A 15,463-nucleotide genomic window follows, 5' to 3' on the forward strand; every position below is an offset into this window, starting at 1 on the left:
TATATATATTAAATAAAATGTATACGGACACTTTTATTATTTTTTTTTTGTGAAAACACTTTTATTAATTTTCTAACATGTGTTTATGCGTGATTTAATAAATATAATATATCTACATTAAGATCGGTTTGAAAAAAAAACTTAATCGATATTTTATTCAACAATTTTTATTATATAAGAAACAACTTATGCTATAAGTGCTTAAAGTTTAATAAATTATTGATGTTTGAATGTATATATTGATAAGTGATTGTATTATTTTTAAATTTTTAGATATACAACTACTAAACACCTATAAAATATTGTCTCCTTTTAAAAGTCATGATTAAAAATAAATGAAATGACTAAGATACTAGCATCTTATATATATATATATATATATATATATATATATATATATATATATATTAATGATGGTATCAACTTAAAAAATTCACCTTTCACATGTATAAATGAATATAAGTATATAATAGTAATGCTACATATTATAAAATTTTCACCACTGTACATCACCTTAGAAGGGCGCACACAAACACATTAAAGAAATTGTTACCAATATATAAAATTATAAATTATATCACATTGATTAAACATCCTTTCAACCATGTCAACTTTAGCCAGTGTAAAAATTCTTTTCCTTAGCTTTGACTAATGCTGACAATATCTCAATGAAATAAAAATAAAAACACCTGTAATTTACAAAAGTAGGTGATGTCGTCAACCTATGTAATTGCAAAATCAAACCTGCCCCGTTACTGAATGGCACAAGTCAATCTCCACACACACTTTGGCAAACCTTTCTTATGACACATCCATGGATTGTAATATTCAACTCCCTCATCACCAAAGCTTGAGTTAAGAAAACACTCTCATCACATTTCATCCCTAACATGAATAATAGAAAAGTGAAAAGTAGAAAACAAAAGCAATTTAGAGATAGTTTGTTTTTTAAAAACTAAAAGAGATAATAATTTTGAAAAAAAAACTATTATTTTAACTTATGTATTGCACGTGATAAATATTTTTTTACTCAATTAAAATTTATACTAACATAAATATTTTAAATATATAAATTCTATTGTAATTAAAATTTATAAAAAATAAATATTTTTAAATATATAAATCCAAAGAATAATTTTTTATTTAATACAAATCAAATAGATGAGACTAAAAAAAATTGAATGAAATTCATATATAAAAATTATATTTTAGATTTACAATGAACAATTTAAATTATTAAAAAAATATTTTAATTATTAAAATTTATTTTAAATAATTATCGAAGTTCAGTTTAGCGTTAATTTTTTTTTAATTCTTATTTAAAGATAAAGATAATCATGATAGATTGAAATAAATAGTTGGTTAAGAAAATCATTTATATAAATAAAATAATTTGAGATAGTTGATTTTTTTTGGACTAATTATAAACTAAAAAGAAAAATAATATCTAATTTCATTCCTCAATTATTTTTTATTTTTATTTATAACATAAAAATAATTTTATTTGGTAAAAAAAATTAAAAAAAACTACTCCACGTGTCACGTGTGCGTGTGGTTATATAAATCCAAAAAATTTCATGTGAAAGATAAGAGATAAATATTCATGAGCCTAACATGGCCTAAAGAAAAGGAAAAGGCGATCCCCAAAACACGTTCAAAAAACCTCGTTATCTGATGTCAACAGAGTCTGCAACAAACACCCTGAAAAGGTTTCACTTTCACCGTACCCTTCAACTCTTTTTCTCTGCCAATGTCGCAGAAACAATCGCAACCCCCAAACCCAAAAAAATCCATTCTTTCGCACAATGAAGAAGAATAAATCACCCTTCTCCGCCGCCACCTTCACTCTCTTCATCGCCACCCTCTTAATCCTCTCTTCACTATCACCATCGCATGCCCTCGGTTCCGCCGCCACCCTAGCCGTCACCTCCTCCGCCGTCTGCGGCGTGGTGGCATCGGAGCCGACGCGGCGCATTGCGTGCTACCGCCACGGCGAAGTCGTCGCCGTCGCCCCCAACGTCTCCTTCTCGACCATCTCCGGCGGCCGGAGCTACTTCTGCGGTCTCCGCTGCGGCAACTACAGCCTCCTCTGCTGGGACACCCTCTCCGCCTTCCAAAGCAAGAGGCTTTACAACAATGGCACTGTTCTATTCGAGAATCTCGCCCTCGGAGACTCCCAGGTTTGCGCCACCGTGGTCGGCGCCGGAAAGGCGTCGTGCTGGAGAACGAACGCCGCGTTCGAATCGCCATCTGGCTCGGACCGGTTTGATTCCATTTCATCTGGGTCGGGCTTCTCTTGCGGAGTTTTGAAGGGTAGTGATCGGGTTCGGTGTTGGGGTGTTGGGTCTATAGCGAGAAAAATGGAGAGTGAATTTAGGAACATGTCTATGGTGAGTCTTGTGGCTGGGGAGTCACATGTTTGTGGGTTGAATTCAAGTGGGTATTTGGTTTGCAGAGGAAGTAACAACTTTGGTCAAATTGATGTTCCTGAAGGAGGTGCTTTGGAGTTTTCTGGTTTGGCGCTTGGGGTTGAGCACACTTGTGCTATTCGGAGATCCAATGGTTCTGTCGTTTGTTGGGGTGGGAGAGGGTTGTTTGAGGATAATGTTACAAAAGGTGTTTCTTTTGAGGTTATTGTTTCTGGGTCCAATTTTACTTGTGGATTGACTACTAACAATTTTTCAGTCATTTGTTGGGGTCCTGGTTGGGATAATGGTTCAGGTTATGAGATTCCCTTGCCTCCTATTCTTCCAGGGCCTTGTGTTCAATCTCCTTGTAGTGAATGTGGGATATATCCTCAATCTGCGTCTCTGTGTTCAGGCTATGGAAACATTTGTAAGCCAAAGCCTTGTTTACCTGAAATGCTGGTGCCAGCGCCACCTGTGGTGATGCCGGCAACACCACCGAGTCCTCCTCCGGCTTCTCGGTCGAAGGCCTTGACTAAGGGGTTATTGGCATTTGCCATTGTTGGATGTGTGGGAGGTGTTGCTGGGATATGCACTGCGATTTATTCTTTGTGGACTGGGGTTTGTTTTGGGAAGAAGAAAGTTCACAATTCTGTGCAGCCAACAATCACTAGAGGTGGCAGTGTAAATGGTGTGGGCGGTTCTAATAACAGTATTAGTCCTCCTTCTAGATCATCCACCATAAGGCGTCAAGGGTCGCGGATAATGAGGCGTCAAAGGAGTGGAACATCATCCACAAAGCATCCTGAGAGGGCTGAGGAGTTCACTTTGGCTGAACTTGTTGCAGCCACCGACAATTTTTCCCTTGAGAATAAGATTGGTGCTGGAAGCTATGGTGTTGTTTATAAAGGCAAACTCGCCGATGGTCGCGAGGTGGCAATCAAAAGGGGTGAAACTAGTACCAAGATGAAGAAGTTTCAAGAGAAAGAGACTGCATTTGAGTCAGAATTGGCCTTCTTGTCCCGGTTACACCACAAGCACTTGGTCAGGTTGGTGGGGTTCTGTGAAGAGAAAGATGAGAGGCTCTTGGTGTACGAGTACATGAAGAATGGGGCATTGTATGATCATTTGCATGACAAGAACAATGTGGACAAGAGTAGTAGTGTCTTGAATTCTTGGAGAATGAGGATCAAAGTAGCGCTGGATGCTTCACGAGGAATTGAGTATCTCCATAATTATGCAGTTCCATCTATAATTCACAGAGATATCAAGTCTTCCAACATTCTCATTGATGCGACTTGGACGGCGAGAGTATCAGATTTTGGATTGTCATTGATGAGTCCAGAATCTGACCATGATTACCAGCCGATGAAGGCAGCGGGAACAGTTGGATACATTGATCCTGAATATTATGGTCTGAATGTATTGACAGCAAAGAGTGATGTCTATGGGCTTGGAGTGGTGCTGCTAGAACTATTAACAGGAAAGAGGGCTATATTCAAAAATGATGAAAATGGAGGCACCCCAGTGAGTGTGGTAGACTTCGCAGTGCCGGTAATTATGACGGGAGAATTGGCGAAAATTTTGGACCCCAGGGTTAAACCACCAGAGATGAATGAAACAGAAGCAGTGGAGCTAGTGGGATATACTGCTATGCATTGTGTAAATTTGGAGGGGAAGGACAGACCAACAATGGCTGATATTGTAGCAAATTTGGAGCGTGCTTTGGCTCTCTGTGATAGTAGTCATGGCAGCATTTCCAGTGGTACAATCTCCATTGTATCCGACTGACATTCAAACCCTGGTAAAGGGGAAGCAAAATAGAAAATGTTCCCTTATTCTTATTGATTCTTTCTGATTAATTACATGGGTATACTCTTGGGGTGTAAAGACTAGGAATGTCACCTAACATGAAGCTGTAGTGCAGAATTTTGTTATACACTAACAGCCAGTAAAATTGATCAATTATAAATCTTCTTTTTCTTTTTCATATCAGAATTTTGTTTTTCTTTTTCATGGTAAATAAAAATATTCTTGAAATTTTGGTTTTTAACCATGTCTATAGCGTTGTGTGATAAGTATTGTTTGTTTCGGATAAGAATTTGCAACCTGCAATTCTTGTATGCCTCGCACATACAGTGATACAGGTAAAGTATAATTTGTGCCTAATGCATGTGACATTGTGTGCAAGTACACTAAAATTTTTGTAGCCTCTCTTCTTGTCGTTTATGCTACAGGTTAAAGCAATGTACTTGATGCAAGTGCAACCTCTATGTTAAGGTTTAGGCTAATACGTTTAAGGCATTGTACTTGATGTAACGTGTAAATTTAGAACACTTACCTCCATGAACATATTAACTATTGCGCATTAGTTTGTTTACATTTATATTTTGGTCGGAGGAGAAGGCACCGTCATGAACTACTTATTTGGTCACACGCGTTGACAGGGAAGCTACTTGTAGTTTACCAAGTCTAATGCAAATTTGGTAAGCGTGTGAAAGAGTGTTAACAAGGGTTGGCTTGAGCTTGAGCTTGAAAATACAATGCTAGTGTATCCTCTCATTCTAGGTTGCTATTGGGCCCTGGGAAGAAGCACTATAATTAACCCTTTTGTTCTTTATCACCTTTCCAAACATGGACCCCATCAAAAAATAGATTGGTCTACACATTTATTTAATTACTTAGAAAGACTTTGCTGACTTCTATGATGGGTGGAAGAGTCTGACTAGAGAAAAGGAACCAATTAAAGAAGTGGATTGGTTAATGACTTGTAGCCTATTGCTCCTTTCTAGTCACACGTCAGCTAGGTGATGGGGTCAAGAGTTAATGATAATGACCAACACAGGCTTTGAGTACTACACATTTTATAGGACTCCGTCTGAAGCAATTTTGCTCTTCCTCGTGAAAGAAATTATTCTACTGAAATTTTCTTTAGACTGGTCAAATATGGAACGGTACTTCAATGGCTCAAAATTAATGTCACTTGCAAATTCTGCACATGCTGGGCTTAGGGTACTGGACCATAGGCCTAATGGGTTAGTGAAGTGTCAATATGATTGGGGTCTGATGGTGATGATGAATGTGTCCTTTGTAATTAATACCCGGTGACCCAACTTACTTTTGCCCATTTATGTTTTTTTATTAACAACAGTAATCATTCGGTTCAGAGTTTAATCACTTGAGAGTTCTTATTTTTTTTTCAAGAGTATAATCTACAAGAGTAGAATTTATGTTCTTTCCCACAAATTCAATATGGGTTATCAACTGAGTTATACCCATTAAATTTTTATCCATTTATGTTTGCTATGATATGAATGCTTATAGGTCAAGGCAATACCCAACCCAAGGCTAACTTTACAGATATATATGCATCTAAACTGTGAGCCCCAACTCAGGAAGGCTCTATATTTGGGATGAGTGCTAGTGCAATCACTGTTTTTTTTTTGGCGTATATAAACTAAGAAAGTACTAGTATGTATTAAGATAACACATTTTTCTTTTGAATGATTCATTAACGTGATATTTGGATGCTATCTTATTAATATTTTCCTCAGGCAGCCAAAATATGAAACAGATCCCACTTAAGTACGTGGTTTAGTGGTTACTTGGAAACTTACAGATTAACATGGCGAAAAAAAATGGTGAGACCAATTATATTTAGAAACAAATATATAACTAGGTTTCATTTTTATCTACGGTCAGTATAAATTTTTTAAAGTTGCCAACTAATAAAAAACTAATTCTAAGTATAACTTTTAAAATAATTATTATAAGAATAAATAAATTTATCATATAAAATATGACAATCATATATACACTATTAGTATATTCTAATTAAATTCAGTTTTTTCTAAAAGAAACTAAACTCAATATCTAGTAACTAAAATTTAGATCAAAGTAATATAGATAGAGAAATTGGGAGACAGTCAGAGAGAACTCAATCAGTTTTTAACAAACTTTACTTTCAATTTTGATTAGGTATATTTAATAATATTAAATACTTTGAATTATATTAAATAATTTAGGCATAACTTTTAATTAATAATATAAGAGAAATACCACTAAATAGATGGGTCAGAAAAAACAATAAGCAGCACCACGCCTTAGCTCTTTTATGTTAGCCTGTCAGGCTGTCATGAACATCAATCATTTGTTAACCCAATTTATGTTAGGGTTTTAACCATCAATTTCTTCCTTCAAGTCTATGATCTACTTCGAGAAGCGATTACATATTTTATTTTGTCTTTGACCAAGATATCTTAACACGTTTTGCTGTCATGGTATTAAACAAACTTCCTTATTACGCATTCATGCTAATTTTCAAACTTAATCATTGTTTTGTCTTTTGTTTAAAAAGTAAAGAATCTAAAATAACTTCATGCTTTTAAAATAAAATTTGTAAAATGAGAACACATCACAGATCAAAACCAACATTTGAGTACAGATGACTTAAAAAGTATTCTCATACAAAACACGAACAATTTCCTTATGTTTATATATATATATATAAGTAGTATATATTGACAAGCCTTACAAGACCAACAAGTCTCCTCAAGAAAACAAAATACACAACACATTTTTTTTCTTACATCATTTAACGGGGCACATAATTCACGATATCATCCAGCTACTACATACAAACTCTTGCTACTAACACATCTTAATGACTGTACATAATAATAATAATAATAATGGGGAGCAGAAGGATGCACATTGCACAGAATCAATTATTAATAAACTCAAAGCGCATGAGAAGCTTTACAGTGTTGTATTTATCTCCCTTTTGGCTATGCAGTGGAATTGCTCGAATGCCACTTCTAAGCTCCCAGATAGGTAGGCATGTTTGTCCACCAAAGTCATCTTTCTCAGACATGTCATACTCGTGAACTTCTATGCGAAGCAAGGCCAACTCCGGAACAGTGAGAGGGAACTCAAATGCCTCATTCCATGTAGGTAACCAATTATCCTCTATTGCCTTAGTTCTCTTCATTATAGTATCATTAGGGACTCCAGCAATCCCCACCTGCATAAAAAGTTTATCAAATCACACAACAATTTTGCCATGAAATAGGTGAAAACAAAAGGGAAGGTATCATATATGCATGCAATAAATAGCAAGGAACAACTACCCTTATCAATTGAAAATGAATTGCTATGACAAGAATCCCATGCTTTAAGAGTATATGATCTTAACTTACTCTTGTGTAGAAGTCTGGAGGTGAATATTGATCAAAGTGTGTATGCTTGAAATCATAGTACCATCCTTCCCCCATATATACAGTCACCTAAGAATAAGAAGCGTATGAAAATTGTTAACATTAAACTAGAGATACTTGAATGAGGCAGCTGATTGACATAAAACCCTTGCCTTCAAAGTAGTCTTCACAGGTAACTTAGCTTTAGGATTGAAGACCTCGTCATCTGGACCAGTCTCCAATAGAAAATTTGGTTTTTTAACATAACCGCACCCTCCATTGGCTCTGAACATTCCATGCATCAACCAAAGAGATCTCCCATACCCCTGGTAATGAAACCAACCACAATGAAAACTGAATCATATTCATCGTATTCAATAATATACTTCATGTCATGATGTGTGTACATCCTAACTCGTGGAATCTTGCAGGCAATAACACATCAAGGGATTCAATAAATTATAAAACTCAAGCTAAAAAAGGACTGCCCCATATTTCAACAGGCACATTGTTAGACATCAAATGTTCATCGTAAAATTTGTATCACTAGATGTCAAATGCTTATTAAATTTTGTTGGTATCTTTAAGGTTACCAATTTCTTATTCCCCCTGCCTCCTCAAAGAAGAAGATAGAACGAACCAACAAAATACAAAGCAATAGCAAAAATTGCCAAACAGAAAATATTAAAAAAGGAAAACAAAAATGTGTGTGTGGTCGGGGGGGAGGGGAGAATGAAATAAAATATACAAGGAAGAGGCAGATACCTGCATATTAAATGCAACCATCTGAGCTCCATGCATCCACCCAATTAATGGGTTATAATTTGATGAGTCAATGCGAGTACCTTTTGGATACACCCTCAGTATATTCCGCTGAGTAAACCTACAGCAGGCCAACAATTAGGAAATACAAATTAATTCAAATAAACACAGATGCATCACACACCCTCCACATATCAGACAAGATGATAAATCAACCAACTATTAACATTATTAAATATTAACAAGTCATACACTTATGCAGTGCACCATCATTGGAGCACAATATTTAACAGTCAATTTTTAGAACATTTTGCATGACAATAAAGAGTTAGAGGATGTTTATTTATTCATTTTTAAAGGGGGTTCAACCACATTCAAATCAATTCTACCTTAAAAGGACTTACTAGAAACATTTAATAATACCTGACAATTTGTTGTCCATAATTTATAGCAGCCTTTTCAAGCTGTTGCTCACTTAAACTTAGACGTCTCACTTTTTCAGGATCCACTTTGAGGCATTCCACTAATCCACCTTTAGGCTTCCCAGCATGAATGGCAATTAGGTGTCTATATTCTGGAGCTTCATTATGATGTGACTTGTCTGATTCATCAAATTCTTCCTCATCATTAAGATCTTCATCCACGTTGTTGTCCTAAGATGGCAAAGCATAAAGTCAATTAACAAATTTACCTTATAAAATTAAATGCAGTTGTAGTTAATATGCACGATTGTTTTAGTTTCCAACCTTGTAATCCTCTATAGTACCACCTTTCAAGCTTGGGACTTCCTTCCCCCAAGCTTCATCTTCACCTGATGCCTTTCCATGCTCTGAATCATCCCCTTTCTCCTTTTCGTGCTGTGAATCATCCCCTTTTTCCTTTTCTTTTGCCTCAAGGTACTCCTTAGGTGGTTTGGTTGATATAATAATTCTCTTCTTAAGTGATTCAGGAGAAGGGAATTCCTTCACACTTTCTGAGTTAGGAGTAAATAGTATGTCTCCAAATGTTTGGGTAACCATCTAAAAATTTGGATAGGATTATCAACTATTAAGAATGTGAGCATTATGAATCCCAATTAAACTCCAAGTAACTAACCTCAGCCACTTTAGCCTGAAGATCTGGTGTAAGGTGGTCTTCTAGGGTTATTACAACTGGATATTCTGATGCCACAAAGGCATGATCCTTAATAGACCTCAAACATCTGATAAGCTCTACAGGAGTAGTCAATGTCCTAGACATATAAACAATTATGTATCAAATTTCCAAGTCAATAATTTCTGGATTCAGCTGGCAATATTAAACAATATATTGATATAATATCATTCATATATAACCTGTTCCACAATCATGGTTTCAAGTGAATTTTTAATAGGCAAAAATTTCAAACTTATGCTTCAATTATGCCAGATAGAGATTTCAGAGGTCACATTGCAACTCATCAACTTTTTACTTCAATTGACTCTGGCAACATCATTCTCCAAAAAAAAAAAAAAAAGAATAGAAGGATAAATCTTTATCAAATTGTTGGAGAACTAACATTGTTTGCAAAAGTTAACAAAATTTTGTCTTCAAGGCTACACTCAACTCATGACAGCAAGTCAGAGCAGAGAAAGATAGCTAAAATAAATAACAATTTTCAAAACTGATAAACTTATTTCTTTGACTTCTGCTTGATCACTAAGGAGAAATGAGGGAAAAAGAGTTGGCATGAGTTCATGTATGAAAGTCAGCATCATTCTACCTGTAAACTACTAAACTTACCTTCCATGAAGAACATCTATACTATCCTTTGATGCATTAGGCCATATGTCTAATTCAATCACCCGCACACCTTTCTTCAGTGCATTTATGATGGGGACGTCACTGCAGTCGCTGCTCAGCTGATTCCCAGTTAAATAGGAATTATGGCCAGTATATATGAAATAATGTGACAAGGGTAAAGTCATATCATGGTGCACCTGAGATGGAAGAAATAATCATACAACACACAATGATCAGAATAAGCAAATGCATATAATTAAGCATGATACAATATCAATATTGATGGAAGTAACAATGACTTGTCAAAAATTTGGATGAAATTCAATATGTAAATCAAAGTTTTGCCCCTGAAACCCTCTGTGTAATATCTCGGGGCCTGATTTTTACCAAATTAAGGCACTAGAGAAGAAGATCCTAATCTAAATGATGACTGATTCCCAAAAACACAATCAAAACCAATGTAAAAACTAAAAAGCAATGCCATATCCCAAAGACACCGTGACACTATATAGTGTATCCAACAATAAAGGGTATTTCCATGAATGGAATATAAATCAAAAGGCTTCATATGCCTTGCAATGCCCTGTCCTTCCCAAAAGAAGCAACTTATAAGAGAAAGGCTCAACTGCATAAATGATGAATCCATTCTGAAAATTGAGGGGAGAAAAATGCTAATCCTCAATCGTGTTATCATTTTGTATTAGGAACTTGAGTCACAAATCTTCACGGTCAACCAAAATGCAATAAAACTCAGACTTTTCTTTGGGGGGTGAGTCCAAAAGTACAAACTAGAAAACCAAGAAGAAGCTAAATCACTACAGATTCAGTTACGATTAACCCTTTGTGCATAACAATAAACGAGAACTAGCATGAGTAGACCAAGCTTTTGCAAAAACTGAAGTAAAATAAAACCAAACACCGCAATTGAAAAAGTACAGCAAGCAAATACAGTAAAAAAATAGAATAAGGGAATGAATCGAGTAAAATCCAATCTAGGGAGAAAAGAAGAGCACCCAATTGGAAAGTAAACAATGCCAAATCCAGATCTCGTAGACCCAAACTGTCTCTGACAAAACCCAAATAGGAAAACACAAAAAGCTGAGTGTTTTTTTTTGCTTACCCCATGAGAAGGAAGAAGAGGAGGATTATCGTCACTGAAGAGGTACTTGAAGAAAGTTTCGAGATTGAGGCCAGCGCCTCTGCGATGGAAATGCCTGAAGCTATCGATGATGGCTTGCGCGTCTTCTTCAGTGGCCTTCTCTTGCCTCTGCACATCGACCAGGAATCTCTTAAGATGCGAAGGTGTCATGAGCTCATTCTCGGAGTACTCATTGAATAGGGTCTTGATTTCCGACGGCGCCTCCGCCAGCGCCAGCTTGAACCGCCGCCGCCAGCAGAAGCACACGCTGTATGTCTGTTTCGACGTCATCACTTGCTGTCTGCACTGTGTTCTGTGTTATGCGTTCTCTTTCTTCCACTTCAAACACACACGAATATGTGTGTTGTGTGCGTGTGGATTCCGTGTGGTTCTGCTTTAACGTTGTTGTTGCTGTGGAGTCAAAGTGTTAACTACACACAACACAGACACGGGTGGAAGTGGATCGACGCTTCAACCGACGCCGGTTTTAATTAGCGTACAGTTAAATTCGTGTATCATTTAAGAGTAGCATTATTTATACCGACGCATAGTAGTAGTATCTCTTTGAACTGAGAAGTGAGAATAAAACGTGACGTGACATACATAAGCCATGGACAAATCACAAGTAAAAAAAAAAAAAGCAGTGAAAAGATGAGAAAAAAAAATATGCATTAATTTATTAGTTGCTGTTTATACAATATTTTATCATTACTTATGATAAATTAAAAGAAATTATACATCAGTGTAACATAATCATTAAATAACAGCATATCATATATGATATATTTATTAATTTTTAAAATAATTATTTTAAAATAATTCATAATTAAATAATAATATATTATTAGTATATAGATATTTAACTCATAAATTTATTAACTTTTAAAATAATTTAAGATTAAATGACGTATAAAATTATTTTACACAATTAATATATAAATATTATACATGCAATGAAAAATATATTAAGAAGTTGGATAATATTATTATTTTTAAAATTTTTAAGTCAAAGCATTAAAAGTCAAACTGGATTGGTCCAGTTTCACTTCAAGTATACATACGAATTAAATTAAGAAATATAATTAATACTTTAGATTTTATTATAAGATGAGAGAAAGTTCACTTTAACTATGAAGAAATATAATTAAGATTTTATAATAAATTATGGGAGAAACTTGAGTTTAACCTTTAAGAAATTAAAATAATTTTTTATACAACTATTGATCACACAAATCATTTGGTGCGAAATTTTAATAGTCTTGAATTCGAGTTTTTATTATCCTGTGTTAAGTATTTTGAAAAAAAAAATTCTCCACAAAATGAATTCCTTACACAAAATCAAGAAATAAAATTACTCATGTTTTAAATTTCATAACAATTAGCATTAAGAAATTTCCTAATTTATCTCTAAATTTTACTAAAATTATTCGCTTGATTTTTTGTATATATTAAATTTTATTAATTGAATCATTGGATATTTTTACATTAACTTAACAAGTTATGTATACCAAAACTTAAATAAATTAGACGTTTGATGGTTCTGTAAAAAAGAAAATGACATTTGTTACTATATAATATTATAGTCATCATTTATTAATATTTTTAAAAGTATATTGAAATGGATTCATTTAATAAATTATTAAATAATTATAAAATTTAATAAAAAAAATTGTATATTTAATAAGAACTTTTAATTTAATAGTTGAATTCATAAAATTTAATATATATTAAGATATTGATTTATTTTTTTACGGAAGTAACTTGATCTCTTTTCTTTTTTATATAAACTGATCGAGCGCCTTTTGGGCAATTTCTTTTTCAAAAATATAATCATACATGTTAAAAGACTAAAATTGAACAAAATCAATGACATCAATTAACACCATGATTGACACCATATAGAAATCTCTCCATCTTTCATAATAACAAGTGGAAATAAGTTATATAAGACACTATAAGTAAAAATATCAGACTAATCCAAGTTGAATAGATCTGACAAAGGAACAATATATTATGCTCGTATCGTATTCAGCAATAACAGATTATTTTAGAAAATTAATTACTTATTTTTAAAAAAGATAATTATTTCTCTAAAAACGTTGATTTTTGTTGTATGTATTTTGGTATTTGCATTATTGAAGTACCGTTGAGTTAACTGGAAAAGTTAGCTAAACATGATTATCGTCAAAACCAGGAGGTGCCCCACGCACTTTGGTATGGAATTAATTTTATGCGGTTGTCTGTTTTCACGTGTCCACATGCTCTCAATAAATAATCATTGATCAAGACGATGATCGTTCAATTCCAATCCTGTAAAGGAGTAGATCCAACCATTTTTCTCTAAAGAATTGTCAACATGGCAACATTATCTATCTATTTCTACAATAAAGTAGAAGAAATTTATATGTGGTATATATTCACATGTCCTACATGGATATTTTTTTTTCTTCTAATAGTTAGAAATAGAAATAATAATTTGGTTCCACTTTGCCCCATGCAATATAATTGTTCGAAATATTGACCGTGTCAAAACTGGAAATAATTTTGAAAGCTGTAACGAACATTTTGTGTCTTCTACTTTGGTGGTTTTAGTGGAACAGTTCACGTTTTGCTCTGAAAGAAAAAATTATATATATGCATACTTGTACATGTTTTCTATTTCACATTCAATTAGTCACCTCTCCATGGATCGACCATTTTAGGGCAACAGGGTCTTTATACTTATCTAAAAATATCATAATAAAAATAATATTATCTTATCAAAATAACAATATTATCATAAGGACCATAAATATGAGATCCATATATATATATGGTGAGATTTTTTATGTAAAATTCAACTTGACTTCATTATTATTCTTATATTATTATATTAAGTGACTTAAGCATTAAAGTATCTTTATATATATATTCTCTCTAGACACTTGAAGGAAAGTTATTTTCACATACAGTTTAACGTAACAAAAAAGAATTATAATTGTTGACGTAAGAAAGAAGAATTACAATTATTCTTTCGAATCAGTACAAATATCATTAATCATAATTTTATTTTCAAGCTGAAGATCAAATTACAAATCTTAATTTTAACAACCCAAGTTTCAAAACACTTGTACGTAGATAACTTTTACTTTATACACAATACATCTCTTTTTGAATTACTACAAAATTACACTTCTTAAATTCTCTTTAATTTACTGTCTCATTGCATAACAAGAACTTTCTAGATTAGTCCTATTCTTATTAAAAGTATCATTTGAAATCCAACTTTGCTACTACCCCACTCATTTGTAACCCATGGTTCATTGATTATATTGGGTAAAATTACTTTGCCACTCTAATCAAATGAACTCTCTAGCTTGTTGCTGGCTAATGCTCATTAGGCATGTCATAACAATCACACCTACCCTTTGTACCGTCACATGGGTTTTGATGACACCATTACACTCAACCCTACATTTTTATTTTATTTTGTTTGGAAAGTCAAGACCTGCTTTCTAATAACCTCTGGTCAAATTGAAGAAACAAGTGTTGTCTTCTAATTTCCCTGTATGATGTTTGTTAAAAGAATTACGAACTTGTTCGTGGTGTGTCCTTTGTAATTGGTCATCTTTGTTCCGTCCGAAACATTACATGAGAACACATGTAGCTCCCCTATCTTCTAGCTCTTACGGTCGTTATCTTAAAGATTTTAAGATAATGTCTGAAACAAACATTATCTTAAAGACTTTGACCTTGTCATCCATGTCCTTAATAATATAGATATCATTTTCTCATTAACTATGCTTCCATGAGAACACACGTCGCTCCCCTGTTTTGTTTGCTGATGTTAACAAATTATAGATTGTGTTAGACAAATTATATATTCAGATATGATCTTAAATTCTCATTAACTATGTTAACAAATTATAATTTCGATTTTGTTTAAAATACACTAAAATTATATTTTTCTAAAATATTTCTGAAAATAATTTATTAAGATACCCTTACTTACTTTTGAACAAGAGTATTTTAAGAAGTTATATTATCGATTTTCATAAATTATATAAGAAGTAACTTACTTAAATACTTCTAAAAATAAGTAGGCATGCATTAAGAAAATTAAAACCAAGTATCTGTTTTGATACGCATTCTTAACTTTCAGAATTTTGAAATCATGCCAAAAAAACGCAGAAGCTACTGACCAGATGCGGATCCATTCTTCC

The 15,463-nt window shown here is 33.6% G+C and overlaps 2 protein-coding genes across 2 annotated transcripts; one reads left to right on the forward strand and one right to left on the reverse strand.

Annotated features, from left to right (window-relative positions):
• Nucleotides 1-1,558: 1,558 nt before the first annotated feature.
• LOC100798905 (putative serine/threonine-protein kinase-like protein CCR3) lies at nucleotides 1,559-4,767 on the forward strand. Its single transcript, XM_003544038.5, has one exon. It carries the CDS (start codon nucleotides 1,806-1,808, stop codon nucleotides 4,194-4,196), a length of 2,391 nt encoding a protein of 796 aa, XP_003544086.2. The 5' UTR covers nucleotides 1,559-1,805; the 3' UTR covers nucleotides 4,197-4,767.
• Nucleotides 4,768-6,826: 2,059 nt separating this feature from the next.
• LOC547864 (phosphoinositide-specific phospholipase C P13) lies at nucleotides 6,827-11,692 on the reverse strand. Its single transcript, NM_001248381.2, has 9 exons — nucleotides 11,244-11,692; nucleotides 10,124-10,320; nucleotides 9,458-9,593; nucleotides 9,109-9,381; nucleotides 8,786-9,015; nucleotides 8,366-8,483; nucleotides 7,774-7,926; nucleotides 7,604-7,690; nucleotides 6,827-7,428 (listed from the first exon to the last, which is right to left on the reverse strand). Exons 1-9 carry the CDS (start codon nucleotides 11,550-11,552, stop codon nucleotides 7,129-7,131), a joined length of 1,803 nt encoding a protein of 600 aa, NP_001235310.1. The 5' UTR covers nucleotides 11,553-11,692; the 3' UTR covers nucleotides 6,827-7,128.
• Nucleotides 11,693-15,463: the final 3,771 nt, after the last annotated feature.

Source organism: Glycine max, chromosome 14 (assembly GCF_000004515.6).
Source record: "Glycine max cultivar Williams 82 chromosome 14, Glycine_max_v4.0, whole genome shotgun sequence".
Lineage (NCBI taxonomy): Eukaryota > Viridiplantae > Streptophyta > Magnoliopsida > Fabales > Fabaceae > Glycine > Glycine max.